General features: G+C 51.4%; 1 protein-coding gene across 2 annotated transcripts in view; it reads left to right on the forward strand.

Moving 5' to 3' along the window:
* Positions 1-1,399: 1,399 nt before the first annotated feature.
* The window catches only part of LOC119383305 (zinc finger protein 704), a 120,454-nt gene continuing 101,709 nt past the window's right edge, over positions 1,400-20,144 (forward strand). The window contains exon 1 of one of the 2 annotated variants that reach the window (XM_037651379.2): positions 1,400-2,283. In XM_037651379.2, coding sequence (XP_037507307.1) covers positions 1,766-2,283 — 518 coding nt within the window. In that variant the 5' untranslated portion in view covers positions 1,400-1,765. The remainder of the gene's footprint in view (positions 2,284-20,144) is intronic. The other variant, XM_037651378.2, reaches the window with a different exon arrangement.

The raw sequence follows: 20,144 nt of genomic DNA on the forward strand, positions 1-20,144 counted from the left end.
TCAATGTGTGACGAATTGCTTTCGCTTTGATTCAATTGTATTATTCGACTACGACGATGCGCCGGTTTCGCGTACAATATGCTCTTTGACTCGAAGTGCACACTAACATCACAATGAAGTATTTCCTGCATACTGCGCAAATTTTGCTCGCGCTTAGTCGACGCGTCTTTCGCGCTATTTGTCCCAGCGCGTCGGTCAATGAGCCGCAGAATCTTTGATATCACTGTACTAAATGGCCCCAACTACAGCTCGCAGAGAGGAGAAAAATCGATCCAACGCGCCGGATGACATGAACGTGCCGAGTTCTTGCTCGACTGATTTGTTGAGTAATCTTTGGTGTTGAAGTTCTCGTTGTCACCTAGTAACGTCACCAACGCGAAGATCAGCTACGAACAGCCTCAAAAAAAGCCTAATGTTTATGAAAGTATGCGTGCTCCTTCCATTCACTAAACTCGCTTTATTGTACCAGTCGTCCAGTCAACTAACAAAATATCGCCGCTGTTTGCGGGATCAATAAATATATCCGCAAAATATATCATGCAGCAAGTGACTCGATTGTTGAAACATCTTCAGAAACGCGATATCAAAGCGTCGAATGCGCAACGAAAGTGGAAGTAAATACGAAAAAACAAACAAACGCAGGAACGTTATTTATTTCATCGTGTTTGCATTTAGTGCAGCCGGCAGCACCGGTATAATGACCTTGGACGCGTTCTTGTCCCATATTAGTGCCGCTGTGAGGCTCCTATTGTCGGGAGGCTCTCACAGTCAAATTCGCGCAACAGAGGAGCGAACGACCGCACGATGGCGATGCCCGAGTTCGCGGAAATTTCCTTCCCGGCTTGTTTTGACGAATCAGCTGTACGCTATCAGTGTTTCCCGCTAGTATCGATTTTCCACCGAAGCCGTTCAGCAGCGCTTGGCAACACTGGCCATTCCTTTCAGCGTTGGGGTAGAGCGGCGCTCGATATAACAGCCGCGACCACCCCACCGAATTTCGTCCGTAGCGCAATATTCCCGCAAAGACACTTTGTGCGGATCGCTGTGGTGAGCCCTCGGAAAGGTCTTAAACGGTCCAGGTGCGCTGAGTTAGATCAATCTCGCAAACGTCACAGTAACTAAGCGATGCCGCAAGCTTGTTTTTTTGTTCGGGGGTTGCCGGCGACGAACGGCACCGTCGTAAACATGTTTACATTTTGGCCAGCTGGGCGGGGCCACGCGCGCCGCTAGATGCGAGTGTCGCGCGCTACGCCCGCGTTGTTACGTCTCCAACGATGCTGCAATAACGCGTGAAACGGGAAGCAATAAAGGCACATGTGTTTTTCGGTAATCAGCAGGCTTTTTTCGTGAACCAGCGGCCGGCACCGCATCGCGAGCAGCTTAACATCCGGGACCTTGGCTAGAACGCCATGGCCGCCTGACAACGGCGCCAGCCAATGAGGAAATAGGTCAGAGGCTGAGCGGCCAATCGCAGCGCCCCCAGAATCACATGGCTTTGTTGTCGAGCGCGTAGCGGCAGCCGAGCCGGTCCGAAGTGTGGAGAAGGACGAGATCGGCCAGCTGTGCTCAAGATAGAGAGCGTTTGTTCCCTCGGCGCACCGGTGCGGACGTCTCGGTGTTTGCCGGCTGTGTGTTTTTTCTCGGGCTAGTAGCATGTCAGTGCGCCGGCTCCGGCGCGAGCAGGCGGTGAAATCGTGAGTGTGCGCGCGTGAAACTTGGAGGATAGCGAGAAGAGCTACGCGTGCGGCAACGACGAAGCGACGACATGTCGACGGGCAAGCGGCTGGCGAAGCGCTCGATCCTGGGTACGCGTGTGTGCGCCCCCACGGCAGACGGTCTTCACATGCCGGGTGTTATTCAGGCGACCAAAACTGACGCTGAAGACGAGAACGTCTACACTGTCACGTTCCCCGACAAGACGACGGGCGAGTACCGTGGCGACGAGCTCATCGGTCCGGGCTTCCAGACCATTGCGGGACTGACTCTCAAGAGCGGACAGCGCGTGTACGTGACGTTTAACGGCCGCGAGGTCTCCGGAGCCGTGCTGGAGCACGACGCCGTGCGCGACGACGTACTCATCAGTATCCAGCCTTCGCAGCACAACCACCACATCACGCATACGGTGCAGCTCCACAAGCGCCTGGAAGAGGTGCGACTCCTAGAGAGCCGCAAGTCGGCTCGCCTGCAGGACTTGGACACGGACTATTCGCGTCTTGCCGAAGGTCAGAGCGAGCTCCGGCGGCGAGCTTCTTCACTCAGCATCGACGTTCCGCCTTCTATAAAGTGAGTACTACGTTTAAATCGCTTTTGTTGCGAACGTCATGCCGCTTTACAGTACCGATTCCGCACTTTTTTTTTTTTTTTTTTGCTCTCCGCTTTCGTCATCCGACTGGCGACATGGCCGCTAGACCGCGAGAGGCCCGCCGCGCTCCCAGCTGATTGAGGATACAGCTGGTTTCGGCGCGTAAGTGGTTATGCCGGCGTGCGCCGCATAGCAAACGTGACTTCGTGCTCATTTTATTGCTTCTCCAACTTGCCTCGACAGAATTCGCCCTGTCCGGACGAGCCCGGGCGTTGCGGGCGCGCGCAAATCGGCTCCCTGCAGGCGCGGGGCGCCGATCAGCTGTGTGCCGCCACCGCCGCAACGAAAGCCGGCCGGCGCTAGCTGCGTACACACAAACATGGAGGCGCGCCTCGCCCCTCGCGAACCGGCGCACGCGCAGCGACGTCAACCTGACGTCACGGCCTGTTTTGCTCCTTCCTTCCCGGGAATGCCTCCTAGCAGCAGCAGGCACCCCTCGCTCGTGCGTGTGTCGCAACTCCGCAGCAGCCCCTCCTCCTCGCCCCCTCGCTTCGATCCATGGAACGCCGCAGCGTCCCGTTTGTGCATGTTTGACTTCCTCGGGGTCCGAACACAGCGCAACCGCCGCTGCCCTTCTCTGTGTCCTGAGGCGCATAGGACGCCTAGTGCGGGGCAGGTTGTGTGTGCGTATGTTTGCTTCTTCAAGCTCTTGCTGCCCCCCGCCCCTTCTCCGCGTGCTCTCGGAGGAGCCGGCCGGCCGGCTTTACGGGCGCGGCGGCGAAGGGGGTTTTCTCGCTTTTTGTTTCTCCCCCCCCTCTCAACCTCTCTCGTTTTGCCTCCTCTCTCACACGGCCTCATGATCTCTTCCGGGGTCGAAGCGAGCGCTGCGGCGCTTGGAAAACTACTCGGACAGCTCCTCGCTTGAGGGAGCCGTTCCTTGCCTGCTCGCGAAAATCGCTCAGGGACGCTCTCGTTTCTGAGCGGCGCCTGCTCTTCTGTATGCGCGTCGTGGTTTGTTCCACAGTTGTGACTCGAGAAAATGGGGCGGGGGGGTCTGGGTCTGAACTGACCCTCTACAGGAGCAGCAGTCCCTTCTACCTTCTTATTCCTCTCTCTCTTGGACACTAGGCTGTTGAGTGACTGCATCGTTGCGCTTGTGCGATTATTTCGTTTCAAAAGTAGGTGCGAACGAGCCGTTTTGCGCAATGCGCGCCGCTGTATGTCGTCGGATCAGCCGGTGACAACGAGAGCCCGTCACTGCCAGTCGCACGAGCTCTGTTTCTCAGCGTACCCTCTTCCCCATCAGCAACGTCTCTCATTCGCTGTGAGAATGCAGCAGGCGCATCTCGTGATAGAGTGCAGCCGTTAGCACCATTCGCATATAAATGCACTACAGGCCGAAAAGACAGCTGTTGCGCAGCTTTGCGGGGAACTGGCTCTGCTATTCATCGCGCACATTTGCATTGTTCCGTTTTCTGCGGACCTCCACCAACTTGCGTGAGCGTTTCTTTTTTCCTACTTTTTTTTTTTTTTACGGCGCTTTGTATAAAGTGTCATGCACCTTTTAACATATCTTCCTTGGAAGAATCCGACGCGAATGATAAGCCACGTTTGGCACATTCTGCGACTTTCGCCTACGCGATAGAAGCGCTTACAGGTGGAACACCTCATATTCCGCAGCGCATTGCGACATCCGAAGAATGTCCCGACAGGAGACGTCTTCACTTGCCAGCTGGCAGCTCTGCATCAATTGGCCAGGTAGATTTTTTTTTTTTTTTTTTTTTTACAGCAGCTATTGTTTATGAGCGCTGGGTTTCAAAGAGAAGAGGTCTGACTCAACTGTGCCTATTCTGAGAACTGGTTTAACAACTATGTCTAGTCTCCCGACTAGTTGTAAGTGTAGTCAGTGACACGAACTTGCCTTTACGCGAGTGCACAATGTTTTGCCATTATCCGACTCGACTGCGCTCTGAAAAAGAAAGAAAGAAAGAGGGACGTCACCGTATACAACTCAGCTTTTTTGTTGACCAGCATACAACTGTGAACGCATCTGTGCTTTATTTTGACGCTTCCACTAATAGTAAACAACATACCCTTCATTTCTGCATCTGCGCAAGCTGTAAGGTCATTCGGCCAGGCGAGCCACGCGCGTTTTAGGCATGCATGTCTGTTGGTAGAGTTGCTGAAAGAAAAACAAACAAACAAAGACTGTTACAGTGTTTACGCTGGACGCTCTGAGCTTGCGGTGTCATGGTACCGTTGCCACGAATATCAGAGATAACTCACCTTTTTTTATGTAACCATAATTGCACACAAGATGTGCAATTATGATTTGTCCACTCACTTTATCAGTTACCGTTATCGCAACATTGAAAATGAAACTAGCAATCACCGATGCAGACTTTACGAAACATAAAGCTCTTTTACTTTTATCTTACCTCCATTCTCTTATTACCCACACGCGATTAAAGAGCGGTTTATATTGAAACTGCCAGATGTGCTTTTTTCGTTCCCGCTGAGAGCGCCCTCTCGTGTGTTTGCATAACGTCGCTGAACACCTGGAAAAGGTTTCTTTCTTTTAGTTCACTTTAACGTTAGACAGCATCGGTGTGCTTCGCTGCATAATGGACCATCTCTGAATACAAGAAAAAAAAAAAAAAAGGATCACGCGGATTTAAAAACAGCCTCATAATCTCAACCTTTCCTATTTGTTCCTCTTCTCTCTCTCTCTCTCTCTCGAGCACCGTTCCCGGAAACGCGTTCAGCTCATTTAACACCAGCTATATCGCTAGCGCAAAGAAAGACAGAAAAATAGTAAAGAAGAGAGAGGTGCGTGGAGATCGACTGATGTACAAAGGCACTTGTTTACGCCCCGTGGCCGTTCCGAGAAACGGACGGTCGATATTTGAGGAGCCGGGGGAAGCTGCGGCAGCCCGCATCCAGGAGTTTTCCGTGGCCCGAACGATTCCTTCCGAAAGGGCGCCGCGATTTATTGTCAGAGCGGTAGATTCGCTACGTATCAGGGATTTAATCTTCGGTTGTTACGAAAGTACGTACGTCATTAGTGAAATAAGGAGCACATGGTGTTCTGGTTTCGGCTTGCCCGCGAGGCACAGGTGATTGGCACCGCAGCAGTGCTCAGTGCAGGCGTGCTCGTCCCGTAATCGTGATTGGATGAAATATTCTCTGACGAAAATTCTTAGCGTGACGACGTTTTCGTGAATACGGGCCTTCTTATAAGCTAGAATTGTTCGCAAGAACAGCAAACCCCAGCCAATCGTACCACTGAACACATTATTAGCGAAGGCGGCGACCAATGGCAGCGAGCACAAACTAACGAAAGCCCCTTGCGAACTCGCCTTCTGAAAACTTAAGTATGGGGGTTTCAACGACCCGAAAGCAACACACGGGCGTTGAGAGGCGGTCTGGTTTAATTTCGACCAACTAATGTTCTTGAGCGCGTGCCAAAAGCACAAAAAATAAGCGTCTGTGCAAGAAAGTTAAACTAGACTGTTAATGTCGTGGTGCACTTAGCGATTTCCTATGACCATTTCAACATTAAATCGCCTATACGTCGCTATTATTCGTTTGGCGGAGTACACGAGTCATCGCGCATAACATGGCTCGTATTCAGAAAAACGTACTTACGCTGAAAATTTTCGTAGGAGAATTCTTGAGCCAATCACGATACGGGACATATCATTAGCGAAGCCGGTCTGGCCAATGGGAAAACGCGCTTACGAAAGCGAAGTTTCGTGAATTCGGCTCCAGATTCGCGCGATAGCCCGCTCTCGCAGGTGAGGAAGCTCTCAAGGACACAGTTTAGCCGCGAAGTAATAACACACACAAATTTGTGTTCGTAATGTTCCTACCTTTGTGTGCATAGGCGTGCGAAGGGTTGCGCGGGGGGGGGGGGGGGGGGGGGGGGCGAAGGTTGGTCGCAGCGCCCCCCCCCCCCCCCAATTATGTCAATTTATGGCGCTGACATTGCGCCCCCTCCCCCGAGTCGCAGCGCCTCCCCTCCTTAATATGTCAATGTGTGGGGCTGATTTTGCGCCCCCCCTCTCCCCCTCTTATGTATATAGGGGGGGCGCCCCCCCCCCCTTGCGTACGCCTATGTTTGTGTGCGTTATTACTTCGCAGCTAAGTTATGACCCTGAGTGCTTCCTCACCTGCGAGAGCGGATTATCGCGCGAATCTGGAGCCGAATTCACGAAACTTCGCTTTCGTAAGCGCGTTTTGTGTGTGTTTTTACTTCGCGGCTAAATTATGTTGTTAAGCAAACACCAACTAGGCCAGCAAACAGTCTTGAGGAAACACTATTGGGTTCCTACAAGAGGTTACAAGTCTGCTAGCTACTCCATCATACTCCATCGAACCAACTCCATGCATGTAGTGAAATCTGCGTCGCGTCAACGAACCGAAAAGTGGAAGTGACATCCGATCGCCCTCCGAGCGAAAGCGAGCTTCGGCATCACGGAAGGATTAGTACAGCGCACCGTGAGCGAGAGCCTTCGTAACGCGAGCACTGTAGCCTTCGCTGTAGTGCATAGAGAATATGTAAGTGCGGGGCGAGTCGAGTACTCCGCGGCCTCTGCCAGCCGAGCGGCTCGTAGAGTGTATTAGCTTCCACGATATACCTAAGGACTGCTCCACCAAGCCAAGCCGAAAGAAAAGAGAAGGTCGCCGTTGAGCCAGGCGCGCTCGCTTTCCTCGGACGGCGTGTGTTTGTTCACTCCGAAGTGGGTCGTCGGCGTCATTTCTCGAGTGAGCGAGAGAGGCTGGCGGTCGCCTTGCACTTTTTCTTTCCTTTTTTTTTTTGTTTTCCTTGGCGTTCCCGCAGTGGCCGCTGTGGAGCGTTCAGCGAGGGCGACGGTAAAAGGAAGTGCGAAATCGGGGAAGAAGGGTGCTAAGGTCAGCTGAACAGAGGGCGGTCTTCCACCGAGTTGGCCGTACCGCTCCTACCCCGGCACGGCTTCCATTCTCCGCCTCGCCAGTTCCATGCAGCGTTGGGAAAGCTACGTGATCGTTTTGAGCCGATCGTAAACCGCGACCCGTAATCACTCAAAAGGGCCATTCGCTTCTGGAAGCAGCGTTATAACAGGCGCCCAGCGCGAAGCCAATCATGACGACAAGCTTAGCGTTATACATCGAAAGTAGCCGGCCGGTAAAAAAATCGTTGCGAACGACGAGTTTTGAAGGTTTAGCCCCGGAAATATATGCGTGTCTCAGGCTCGAAGAAAGGTGATGTATGCTACGCGCTTATCCTTCCGTGAGCCTCGCGTTATACGGCCGGCGTCGCACGCAAAACAGATTGGCAGTGCATACAACGAACAAGCCGTTGCGGCACTCGTGTCTGGTTGGCTGGGGTTGACCGATACGCTGCACGTAGTTGGTTGGGCCAAACCTTCACAGATGCACGGGTGCGTGAGCAAACGGAGAAGGCGGAGAAGGGTACACACACATGTAGCGAACGCGCCGCGGCCGCAGGAGTCCGCACAAGTTCGCGAGGTTCTCGCTACCACCGACACGCAACGATGGGCATCTCGGGCGAGACATGCCGGCTTGCCACGAGCGTTCCGCTGCACGCCTTCAGCGCGCGCGCAACGCTGGCCGGTAATCGCCGCGCTGCGACCAAGCGGTGCCGCACACCTGAGCTGCATAGGATGGAAGCTGGAGAGCGCGGCCGCGTTACACACAGCGCGCGCAAATGCGCCGCTATTGAGATACGCCGGGGATCCTTTCCATTGGCGTCGAAGAAACAAAGCGCGTAGCTACAACTTTCGCCGTGGACGGTTCATGCGTGGGTGTAAGAAAGCGACCGGGAAAGTCCGACTGAAATACCGTTTCAGTCGCTGCGCCGGATTATTGAATACGTACAGGTGTACACCACAAAACGCGTTCTTGTTTTGGAAAAGTTATCCTAAGGATCGCGAAAGTGAGTGCGCTTGTTGAGGCGGGTAAGGTGATAGTCAGCACTCCTGGACTTGTATTCAGAAAAAAAAAAAAAAAAACATCTTACGCTAAAACTCAGCCAATGACAGCCAATGACAAAGAGCTGAGGTTGACCGATACGCTGCACGGAGTTGGTTGGGCTAAAGCTGAATTTTATGAATTCGGCCTCTGCTTCTGTCCTCCGCATCAGCGTTTGCTATTTCAAACATGTGTTATAAGGCGTGTAAAAGGCCCGGTGCGTTAATTTCATAATGCCGACCACTCAGTCGCACGAACCAGTGGAGCTTGCGTTGCGCATGCCCGTGAGAGAAACTCAAAAAGATGTATATGTGTGGTGTGTGTGTGTGTGTGTGTGTGTGTGTGTGTGTGTGTGTGTGTGTGTGTGTGTGTGTGTGTGTGTGTGTGTGTGTGTGTGTGTGTGTGTGTGTGTGTGTGTGTGTGTGTGTCTTGCCATTGACCGACCGGCTTCGGTTAGGACATGTCTATCATGACGACTGGCTGAAATATTCTCAATTCTTTTTTTGAGTCAGCCATTTTTCCTTTTTATTACAGCCCCGGTTCTACACCCTCTCTGTCTTTTTCGTCAGCCCATTTCCCTCACAATAAGGACTGCCAGGGGAGCAGAGAGCGCATATGCATACGGGACCCGTGTTGTATAGCTGTAGACCGTTTGCTTTTCTGTAAGCAGAAGAAATTCCACCTATAGCTTCCGCTCTTAATTAAGACGCGAATTCTGCGAAGGGCTTGGAAGATATGGCAATTATGTGATGATGAACTTCCTTTTGGCTTTTAGCCCGCGTTATTATACCGGCCGTTCGTGAACGGTGAAATGATGGAATAGGGGGAATAGCGCTGGCTATATACTTCCATAGGCTCAAACAAAGGTCCACTGGCTCTCCATTAACTTTCTTACGAGAGGCGCGGGTTTCGAAATGAGGTACCACGCGGCGTTGCACGCAACTTCTGTGCATTGAAGGCTGCAGCGCCCGTGAATGCTCCGTGGTGCAGCCAAGAAGATTTGGTTGTGAAAGGAAGGTCTCTCTCATACAGATTGAACAAGCAGTATATCGGCAGTGTCTGCGGCCAACTCGCTGTAGGTCACGATATCGTATTCGGGCGAAGGCTGCCGCGAGCCCTCGCTGAGCGCTTGGGAGATTTGTTCTGGCAGTCCGCGAACAGGTTTCTCCATCCGCGTTGTGGTAAAACTATCCGGTTCATGCGCGGCTTGAGAGGAAAGGATCAACAATGGCGCTAGAGGGATCGGTATCCTTCCGAATTACAGGCTGTCAAAATGAAAAAAAAAAAAAGAGAAACACGAGAGAGGGGTGAAGGAAAGAAACCATTCGGAAAACGGGCCAGAGGTTCGTCAGAAGCCTCAGGGTCATCTTCTCGCTCATGCCCACATGCGTGGAAGGATACAAACACACGTCTCTGTTGTTACGTGGGTGCGAAGAGATGTTTGCTTTCTTCTCTAGCAGTGTTTGTTTGTCACGAACGCTGCAGCGTGCGAATGCCTCTCCCCCTTTCAAGAGAGAGGGCGAGTCCCGCCGAACGAGGCTGCAAGCTTACACGCAATGCAGGAGGAAGGCTGTGTTAGCAATACGTTTTGTTGGGCTAGTTGGTTCATGACTTCTGAAGGAAAAAATTGTAGCGCAAAGCAACAAACGGACAGACAAAGAGGACTGAGACAGAGCGCCAGTCCCGTCCTCTCTGTCTGTCCGTGTGTTTCTCCTTCAGAAGGCTGTGTTGTTTGTTTATACCTATAGCGCCTCCGTGCCGAATGATGCCGTGTATACTCGATCTTTGTTCTTCGCGCTACACCTCTCAGTTGGATTCCAGTACACACCGTGGCCTTCGAAATCAAGTTACTGTTTGGTGTAAAGCAAGCATCGTGCGGCGAGCCTGTTTGCATTCGCTCGCTTGCTTCTGTTTTTTCCGCAAGGGCGAGAGATGTGCCTTCGTGGCTGCGCTTGATCGCGGTGCCTGAACTCGCTGCGCAGAGGCTGTTACAAAAGCAAAAAAATAAATAAATAAATAAAATAAATAAATAAAATAAAAATACTAGAGGCGTTTCGACAAAGGTGTGGACTCTAGGGGCGCGTAACGAGAAGTGAGCGCGAAGTTGGCGTTTGCCAGGAAGCCGCGTCAGCGAGACGGAGGAAAAGTCTCATTTGCGGCCGCTAATGTTTGTATAGTGTCGAAAAGGAACTCCGCCGTTCGTTTCTTTTTTTTTTTTTTTTTTTTGCTTCGTTTCGCTTGCGTTGCGGCTGTGCGGACGTGTATACGAAACGGAGGGGCTGTCAGAAAAAGCAAGAGCTAATTTAAAATGAAATAAAATTGGAATGGGGTGAGTATTGAGAAAGAGTACGGGATACGTACTACATAAGAGCTCGATACCGTGGCTTTTGGCACGAACTTTGGAGAAACAATATGCCCGGCAAATGGTCATGGGCGTCCGCAGGATACTGTCTTGGGGGAGTGCAAACCCGTCAGGGGCCCCCTTCCCCCCCATATTTCATCCCCACCCCATGGTTATACCATGGTCCTTCAATACATGGTCCCTCAATACCTTGTATTGAGGGACCCTGGTTATACGTAGAGTTGAGGTAAGGCAGAGCCATGGAAATTCGCGGTGGCCTGTGAGTTCGCTCGCGTGACGATAGGAACTCACATGCAGGCCACCGTGAATTTTTATGGTGGTGATTATACTAAAAATCGGGGCCCTTGGGTTGCCCTTATTTTCTTTTAGCAAAAAAAAAAAAAAAAAAAGATGCACAAGAAGCACGCACGTGCGGCTATACGAAGGCGCAGGCGCCAAGTGGCGCCGTAATTATAACGGTAGCCGAGACAATTACGCCGTAGCTCAGAACGCTGTTCGCGCGCAACCTGTGGGTGTGCTTTTCCGTATACGGTGACTTCCGGTCTAGGGAAGTCGTTACAATGTTTATAAAAATACCCGCGCACGGACCGCCGAGCTACGTGCCGCACTCGTGCGCTGATGGTCAAGATTGCGAGTGCGTCGGGGTAAAATGGCGTCTAATTGCGGTCATAAGCAGGGAAATTGGTCTGGATCCTTGAATGGCGCTTATTAGGTTATAAGCGTTGCACGCGCGTGTTATTCATCGTGGTTGTAAGACTTCTCCGCGCGGCTTTGAGTAAATCATCCTGCCTCGTTTGCGAGGACCGTTTGTCATCGCGATGAAAAATTATCCTCGGGAACAGAAGCTTTGAATCACACTTATACGTTAAGGGAAAAGCACATGATATTTGACAGCTTCCGTTCTATTATGAAGCGGCGCGTTAAAAATTTAAGGAGCACTCCATCTGACCCGGTGTCAAAAGCGAGCCAGCAAATGAATCGTTTACACGTTCTATCCGTTATGCACGCTATACGTTGAGTCTTTCTCCGCAGTATTCGCAATGCCCACGAACTATAGGTGGCGCGCCGTGCTTTTCAATATGGCGCCAGGAGGAGGGTCAACCCGTTTGTTAGCATAGGAACAGATAGGACGTGCGGACGTACGGACCGTGCCACGTTCACCGGATGAAGTCATGAGCTGCGCTGAAATGGATGAGACTAAAATACTTTCCCAAACCATGGAAAGTGCTAAGTACTCGCCACCTAATTATTTGCTGCGAAGTGAAAGGTTATATTTCAGCTCCGTTACCGTGCATAACGATGCTTTGCGAAATCCTGTGCGTGCTACATAAACCGGTATGAACCAGAATTGACGTATGAGCTGAACGGCACTCCGAGGTAGTACGTACCGAGCCTGCCTGACGGATTTGCCGCAGTAGTAGGCCGCCAGCGAGTAGCGCCATCGCTGCTGCGCGTAATGATGGCTTGCAAACATAAAAGTGTTCTGTGATAATACCCCGTCGTCATTACTTGTGCAGTCGAAAACGCGGAGTTACGTCTTCAACGGAACACAAGCATTTACATGCCATTCAGTAGCGCTTGTGTCACAGACATGCTGAGACTCTAGCCGTGTGTACTTCACTCGCATGTTGCAGGTTCAATCAGCACGATCGAAACATGAATATCGAAAAGAATAAACACGTATGCTTTTCGCAACGTCGAAGTTCGCCGAGAGGCGTGGATTGTGGCCGTGACTGCACGTTCCATCGCTCTAACCATTTCGCTTCGTTGGTCGAGCTCGAGCGTGTTGGCGGCATGCGGCGCTCCATAATATCGACAATAATTGTGATACATGCAATGCACAAGAGGAACTATGCTTTTATTTTGATCTCGCTCAAGGATATTATACATTAAATACAATCAAAGCGACTTACGAGCGTGAAAAACAACGCACGAGAGGACGTGAAGTGCAACTCGCTCCTCGTGAGTTAGCAGCTGGTGGTTCATCGTCGCTGTCACTCTCAGTGCTTTCACAGTCTTCTACGTCCAGTGAAAAATCCTCGTCGTCAAGATGGTTTCTTTCAACATCACTGCTGAAAGCAATCTGAAGAATTTCCTCTGCCGAACGACTTCGACCACTGCGCGTTTTGCTCTCAGACCGGTCAACAAGCAAATCGCTTGCAGTGTGCTGCCACCTATCAACAAACGTACAAAAACAAGCGGCGCAGCGGCGGCTATGAAACCGAACACACTAGAGAGTTTTAGCAAGTTACGGAAATACGGTACGCAAATACGGTAAGGACGTACGGTAGCGTTCCTCCTTTCCCGGTCGTTGAGCGGGAAAGGAGGAACGCGGAAAGGAGCGGAAATACGGCGTGGATGGAAAGCGTTCGCTCCACGAAAGGCGTCGAGCAGACGCGTCCTCGAACGATTGAAACGTCGCTAGCACGATTCGTAACAGCGCTTTACTGACAAAGGATAGAGGCCCTATTTTAATGTATCGCCAACTTGAGATCGCTCAGTTATACATGAGCACATCGCGAGCCCGCGCGACCTCCCTCCCGCGTACAGTGTTATGGGACTCATGCACTACAAGAAACACTGACCAATTATATATGCAATAAAACAGGGTGAGCTTCAACTGAATATGTCAGGCGATAACATTTAACTTACCTACGTGGCTACAGAAAGCCTCGCGAAGCTGATAGTATGTGTACACTGTGGGCTAGCATTGAAAACACGAGTTGCCACGTATTTTCACGAAAACTTCGCGTCTCGCAAGAACGAATCAGATTTCTCGTGTCACGGAGGGCTCGGTTTGTTCACTGATGCAGGGAACATGCAAAGTCGTAGTGTTCCTTTCTTGCCAACGCGTTAACACTGAGGCTAGCACAGCCGAACAAGGGAACGACTGCATAGTGCCGCCATTTTGTCGTCTACTAACCCTCCTCGAGAGGACGCTCCTGAATTCCGCTGGGTGGCGCGACAGTCTATGGGGCATTGCGAATACGTATCTCCACTAGGAAGGTGCTTGAATTGGAGCATAAAACATGCGTGCGCTCTTGCAGGCACATTATCAGTAAAAAACTTCCTTGTCTTACAAGTCACCTTTAAAGAGGAAAATAGAATGGAAGTGGTACACCGCCATAACTGTCTTTTTCGTGCCGGACAGCTTAAAAGCTGTGTTTAGATCCCAGTCCCCCCTCCCCCCATCTCTTCGTGCGCACGCCTATGATTGCGATGACGTTTCCATGCGGGAATGTTTTCTTTCGCTCATTTTTCTAAAGCTAGATTTAGAGCGGTGTTGAATTCGACACGCGCACGAACTCGGCTCAACGAAAGCCTTTGCTTGCCCCTCCGCAACTAGCGGGTGAACGCACCGCATTGCAGGTCAGGTGCATGTTATGGCATGTCGCTCGCGGCCAGCCAGGGGCGGTGCCAGAGGTGAGCACCCCCCCCCCCCCCTCGTAATTTTCGCCTGCTCCCCAGAGCAATCATCGTCAAAACAAAATGCATAGAACCCCCTCTGCCCCCCCCCCCCCCCCCCCCCCCCACCTCCCTAAGGAACTCCCCCCGTTAAAAGAAATCCCTCCCGGAGAGACGACGTATGCAGACAGAGTGAGTCGACTGTTTTTCACGGAATTCGTCACGGCGCAGGATATACGGCACCTGCATACACACGCGCGTTCACCTACACAAAGTGTATACGCTGCCCCGCTGCGCGCTCGGGGCGCACTGACGTGTGTGTGTGTGGTGTTAAACGTCGTCGCTGTCGTCGGATGCGTTGTCGGCGGTGGGTAAACTTCGGGGCTAGCGACCTGAGCGCGGGGGGCAACCTCGATACGTCGCGGCGATAACGAACCGCGCACGTGTCGCCACAACAACGTGCACGCTCGACTCAGCCTTTCCGTCGGGCGCTGTTAGCACGAAACGCAGGTGGAGCAGCGTCAGCGCTCCCTCGACGCGCCCAGCATCGCGCTCTCGCACGAAGCTGAACGAAACTAAACACGAAACACGTGCACGATGACAGCGAGGACGCGGTCTTCACCTGACGCGTTCTTCGTTATTATTCGTTTTTTTCTTTTTCTTCCAAAACCGCTCGTTCTCTGTCTAAACCAAGTTACAGTGGCGCGCTGAGCCTGCCTTTTACGGTTTGACAGCCGTGTCCACAACTGCTCTTTGCAATGAGTCGTTTAGACAGGTTGCGAAATTGCAAGGAGCTTCGAACACATTGTACGAACTCCAGTAGCGCGGGAGCTCGCTTATAATCCGTACACGGCAGCTACAAATAGAAGCGCACGCAGTACAGCTTCGAAACGTTTGGATAAAGGCGTTTAACAAAGGCGTACATCGGTTTGAGATGGGCATCGACGTTGCCCATCTGAGGCGAATAGCTGCTATCCCAAGGCCCTTATATCATTTGCCCGAGCAATACACAAGTCCAAAGCTTCTTTGTATATACGTGACTGTTTGTTAAATTTGTTTCATACGCGTAACTGACATCGAGGACGCAAGCATTCCCGTCTGTTCATTGCAATTCTTCCCTGTCGTTCTTTTAATCCCTTTCTTCAGTGTAGGGTAGCAAACCGGACGCGCGTCGGGTTGATCTCCCTGCCATTCCTTCCTCTCCCTCGCGCCCTGTGTTCGTTGCAAACTGAAAGATTGTAAAGTTTCGCCTTCAAGAAATATTCGCTTGCGTTGGCAGTTCACTACCGACAGGGCTCTCCGAGTTCGAAGTTCGTATACCGCGTCGACCCCATTTTCTTTGAAAATGCGCGTAGCTGCCGTGAAACTTGAAGCCCAATGCGACGAGCAGTTGTAATGGCCTTACAGTCGGCATCAACGTCCGCAACCTCTGACAGGTGTTTCCGTTTCTGTCGCATTAGAGACAAAACAGTCTACAAAACACGCAGAAGCGAATGACCGGTCGGATATCGAACTTCAAAAAAGGCCAGCAACCGAGGAGCTAACGTCCTCGGTCATTGACAGTGTGCTGCATTTATGCGGTTACCCGTATTTATTTCCGCTTTCAGAACTGCAGCGCGCATTATGAAAAGCAAACAGGAAGAGACAGTTTTAACTTTCTACGTAGTAAATTAAACTCTGGTGCGAACGAACGTATTTATAGTGTCGGAAATCAACGACATACGAATGCGGCCTCTCACATTACAATGAAAAAAAAAATAGACATTTGTTGAGCCATTTGAGAGAGGAACGACCTCGCATGCGTGGAAGAAGTTCATTGCTCTCCCCTTGACTGCATCCTTTGCTGGAAAACTATACGTGTTTGGATTTACCTATGTCGAGCCTTTATCTCAATTCTGTCTTTATATAGGCGTTCAAACAAAAGACCGAACTCGGAATTTCGCGCCATGTCGCCATTCCGGCGACGTTAGTGGAAGACAATGTGTGTTGCGCGCTGAGCATGTTTCAATAGTTAACTCTTTCCACATTTTAGTTTTTTAGTAGAAAAAAGAGAAAGCGCATTGGTCTCGACAAGACGACATAATTCATAACGTCCGTCCTGGTGCTCAAGGCGAGGGAACTCCGAGTTCGCGCTGGTATATACTTACACCACCTTTGCGTTTGCATTCCTATATGCTGCAGGCCTGATTTCGCTTCAATATTTGTTATATGCCCAGAGGCGCCCTATGTATACCCATGGAGGGCATCCTCGCTTGGTGCTCAATACCAGACAAATTCGCGAAGCTGCATTATATATAGAACGAATGAATAGACTCGTTCAGTACCGGCGGCACTATAGTCCGTACGAATTACGTCATTGCTTTCGCCGCCTGACCGTCACTCGGTCCCGCTGCGATTCGCACGACATCATCTCTACGAGATCAACGTCCTTCGTGGACACCATGAAGGCGCCATATTTGCGTTCGCTTAAGTTTGTGGGTTCTTGCGGAAATATCAGCCAATCACAATGCTGCACATACCATTAGAGAAGCGAGTTGGCCAATGGCAAAGAGCATTACGGACTACATATCTTTGCGAATTCGGTCACATGTTTCGCCCCATTCTCTTTTTCTGCTTGTGCCATGAAGCATGTACGTTCGAAGAGCTGGCAAAACAAAGTGGATTCTGCATGTGTTGTATATGGGATCATGTGGAAATCGAGGTGTTTGTTACTTGCTTGATATTTTTCTCTGACCGATTCCGGCGATATGAAAGGAAAATTGGGAGCTGTAGATAGCACATTGAAAGATGACTTGTTTACAGGAAGGCAGATACATAGGGAAAAAAAGCATATACATATGTATACGAATAGCGCCGGTGCCTCCGGACAAAACGACCGGCACTTCACGTGTCTATATGCAGCAGCTGAACCATTCGTGTGTATATGTTATTAACCTTCGTGAGTCAGTCGAGGTCACGCTGAAAGTGTTTCGGAAACAAGCGAGGTCACCGAACTTAACTGTCGTCACCCGCTTTTGCATAAACAGCTCGCCAATGCCGCCTCGCTGTTTCGAACAACTCGCATGTGGCGTACATCCGCCACATATCTTTCTTTGTCGTTCGCTTGCACCTCGTTATTATTCCCTGGAAAGAATGCGGCACGCTTTGTCCCAGGTCGTGCGCGCTGAAATGCTCGTGAACTCGACCTTCCGCTGCACGGTATACACAGAGATTGGTTTTCCCGTGCGGCTAAATTATAGCGGTATTCGTGCATTCCTAAAGATGTAACTATGGGGTATATGCGTGCATGTTTATCGCATTTAGTAATTCTAAGTTGTTAATTACCTCTTTCGACTGGCTTGCGTTCGAGCAGCGTCGCTTCAGACCGTATGACCAGAATTTGGGGGACATGCGCACGTAGCGCCATCTCTCGCCGGTGACAGCGGTGGCCTGCCGTAACTGGATGGGAAATAGTCGTTTCTGTGAATACGGGCCAACGACTTTGTCGGTTCTTCTCTATTCGAAGCCACGGCGACTTTCGTCACTGCAACATTGCAAAGGCTGCATTATACCATACGGAACGACAACGTTTTTTTTTTTAGTTTTCTGGCCATCACGAAAGAAAAAAAAAAAAACGCCGAGTGCGCGACACTGATTTCACGAAAAGCTTCCTGTAAGAAGCCACCGGATGCAATGAACTCTAAAGGAGCTGCGTGACGCTCGCCTATCAGGGGAACTGCATACTACGCCGCTCTGCCCAGCGCAGCGCTAGCCCGGTTACTTTTGGGTACCCACTCGTAAACAGCCGCGTAGCTTACACGCCGGACTGAGACGTGTGTGTGTGCTTCCCATCTCTTTCTCTCTTTACTTTTCAATATCCCCCGTCCCTTTCCCGTGTCCAGGGTAGCATAGCGGTTATTCTAAACTGGTTAACAACCCAGCCTTTAGTATCTCTCCTGTTTTCCTACCTTAGTAAATTCTGCTTTATATTCGGTGCCTATGTTTGTTTACATAGGTGAAACACACAAAGGGAATGTTTCTATCATTCTTCTCTCGTTCCGCTTCCCGTCATTCCTTTATGCACCTGTCAGTGTTTCTGTCCACTGCCTGTCGTGTTTCTTTCTTCACTTTACACGTAAACCTTCATCCGTATCTACATGCCATGTCCACTTGAGACGCGGGGCGCACGAAAGAGCCTTTCAATATGCGAGCAATCGCGCATGCGCGCCGGGACAAGACTGATCACCGCGCGAACTGGAAAGGATGGAACGCTGCGGAGAATTGAGTACGGCGGCCGCATGATCTCATAACGGCTCGGCACGATGCATCACGTTCAGACGCCGCCGCGGCGAGCCTTGATGGTTCCGCAGCCCACACGCGCGCGTGCTTTTGTGAAGCGAGGAGAAAGAAGAAAAGGAGGAGAGGCGGCTTTCGATTTTGATCGTCGGGAGCGAACCGAGTTCCCTGTCCGTATATTACAATGTATTATGCACAATATGACGCTTCGCCATTTCGCAACGAGGCGCCTTGGAACGTAATTCGTTGCGCAGAAAGATGCATGATGGCCGCTTTTTTCATGGCCGACCTCGAGGGGAACAACAACGCGGCGCTTTATGCGCGCAGGTGCTGTGACGTCACGCCGCGGAACCGGGCGACAGCCTCATTGGTCTCAAAGCACTTGGGCCATCGCCCCTAATGTGCCGGCAAGCTCTTGCCATCAACCCCCCCTCTCCATGCGCGGTGGAGCCAGGCATTACTACATACGCGGAAATGACCGATCAGACAAAGCCCTCCCCCCCGCCTTCCGTTCGCTCACTTCGCGAGGAGAAAACGAGTAAACAAACCAACCGAAAAAGAATCGCGCTCTCTGTGCGAAAGAGTACGGGGCGGTTTTAAAGGAAGCGTTGATAAGAAAGGAAAAAAAAGAAAAGAAAAGAAACATTCCTCTTCCTCACAGCTTCCTTTAGAAAAAAGAAGAATAAGATGGCGAGGAGGAGAGGAAGCGAACAAAAATCAGCTGTTGTGCAACGGGACCTGCTTTTTCTGGGACCGCTAGATTACGACCCGCGCGTTCCGGTTGGTTACTCGCTCTCTCGCTCTAAGACACCTCGCAGCGATGCACTCCTTTGTGCGCAAAAAGGGGGGTTCACCCCTCCCCCTCAGCTTCTTTGGCAACTTTGTCCCTCTGCTTTGTCTGAGGCATTTTTTCCCTCTCCCTCCCGCTACATAACATCGTCTTCCCGAACTTAGGAAGAAAGTCCGCTTCTATTGTGAGAGGCCGGGCCGCTCGCTCCAGGGACACGCCACCCACCCCCACCATGTTTGGGGCTCGAGTGCCAGCCGGAGCGCGAGCCACTTTTACGAGAGGGCCGACAACGCGGCGGGGCGAGATGGAAAAGTTTCGCAAGAGGCTGCGGGGCTGACTGCGGTGGGGCTTGGAAATGTCCCAAGCGAGGACGACGCAATGGAAGTGACACATAGACCCCCCCCCTCCTCCTTTCCCACCGGCATACTCCCCCTCAGGGAGCACCGCTAGCGGCGGCATAGCACGGTGGGGAGAATAATGCGTCGGCATGCACTCCGACCACCGTCAAACTCAACTCCCGTTCCAAGTTCCTTTAAATACTTTGTTGGCCAATTCAGCTCTGCCTTTTCAGACAACCCTCACCGCGGTAACATGTTACTCGCCGTCGTCTGCTGGCACCCTCCCACCTCTCTCCTTGGCCTTTAAATCTCGTCTTTTTCTCCCCCGCCACTTATTTACGATGCAAATTTCTCTTCCCCCACCCTCCTCGAAGAAAGGGAATGCCGGCTATTTCGCTCTTTCCTCTCTCTCGAAGTTCGCGGACGATGCTCGTACACGCCGCCCTGTTCGCCCCCGACGCAATCTTTTATTTCTTCTGCGCGCAGGCAGAGCCGGGTGCATAGCGGCGGGAGAAAGAGCATTCCTCTGTATAGACGAACAGCGGAGGTGTTGTTGCCGAATTCCATTCCCACTGTCTTCTTCGGTCGCGCCAGCCCCAACGTTTCCAATATCGGCCTGTAGCAGCTCCGTCGTCGTCCTTCGGCCTTTTAACTTTCTCCTCCCCTCCTCCCTACACTTTCGCTTCTACTTAGTCATCT

This window comes from Rhipicephalus sanguineus, chromosome 2 (assembly GCF_013339695.2).
Source record: "Rhipicephalus sanguineus isolate Rsan-2018 chromosome 2, BIME_Rsan_1.4, whole genome shotgun sequence".
In the NCBI taxonomy this organism is placed as follows: Eukaryota; Metazoa; Arthropoda; class Arachnida; order Ixodida; family Ixodidae; genus Rhipicephalus; species Rhipicephalus sanguineus.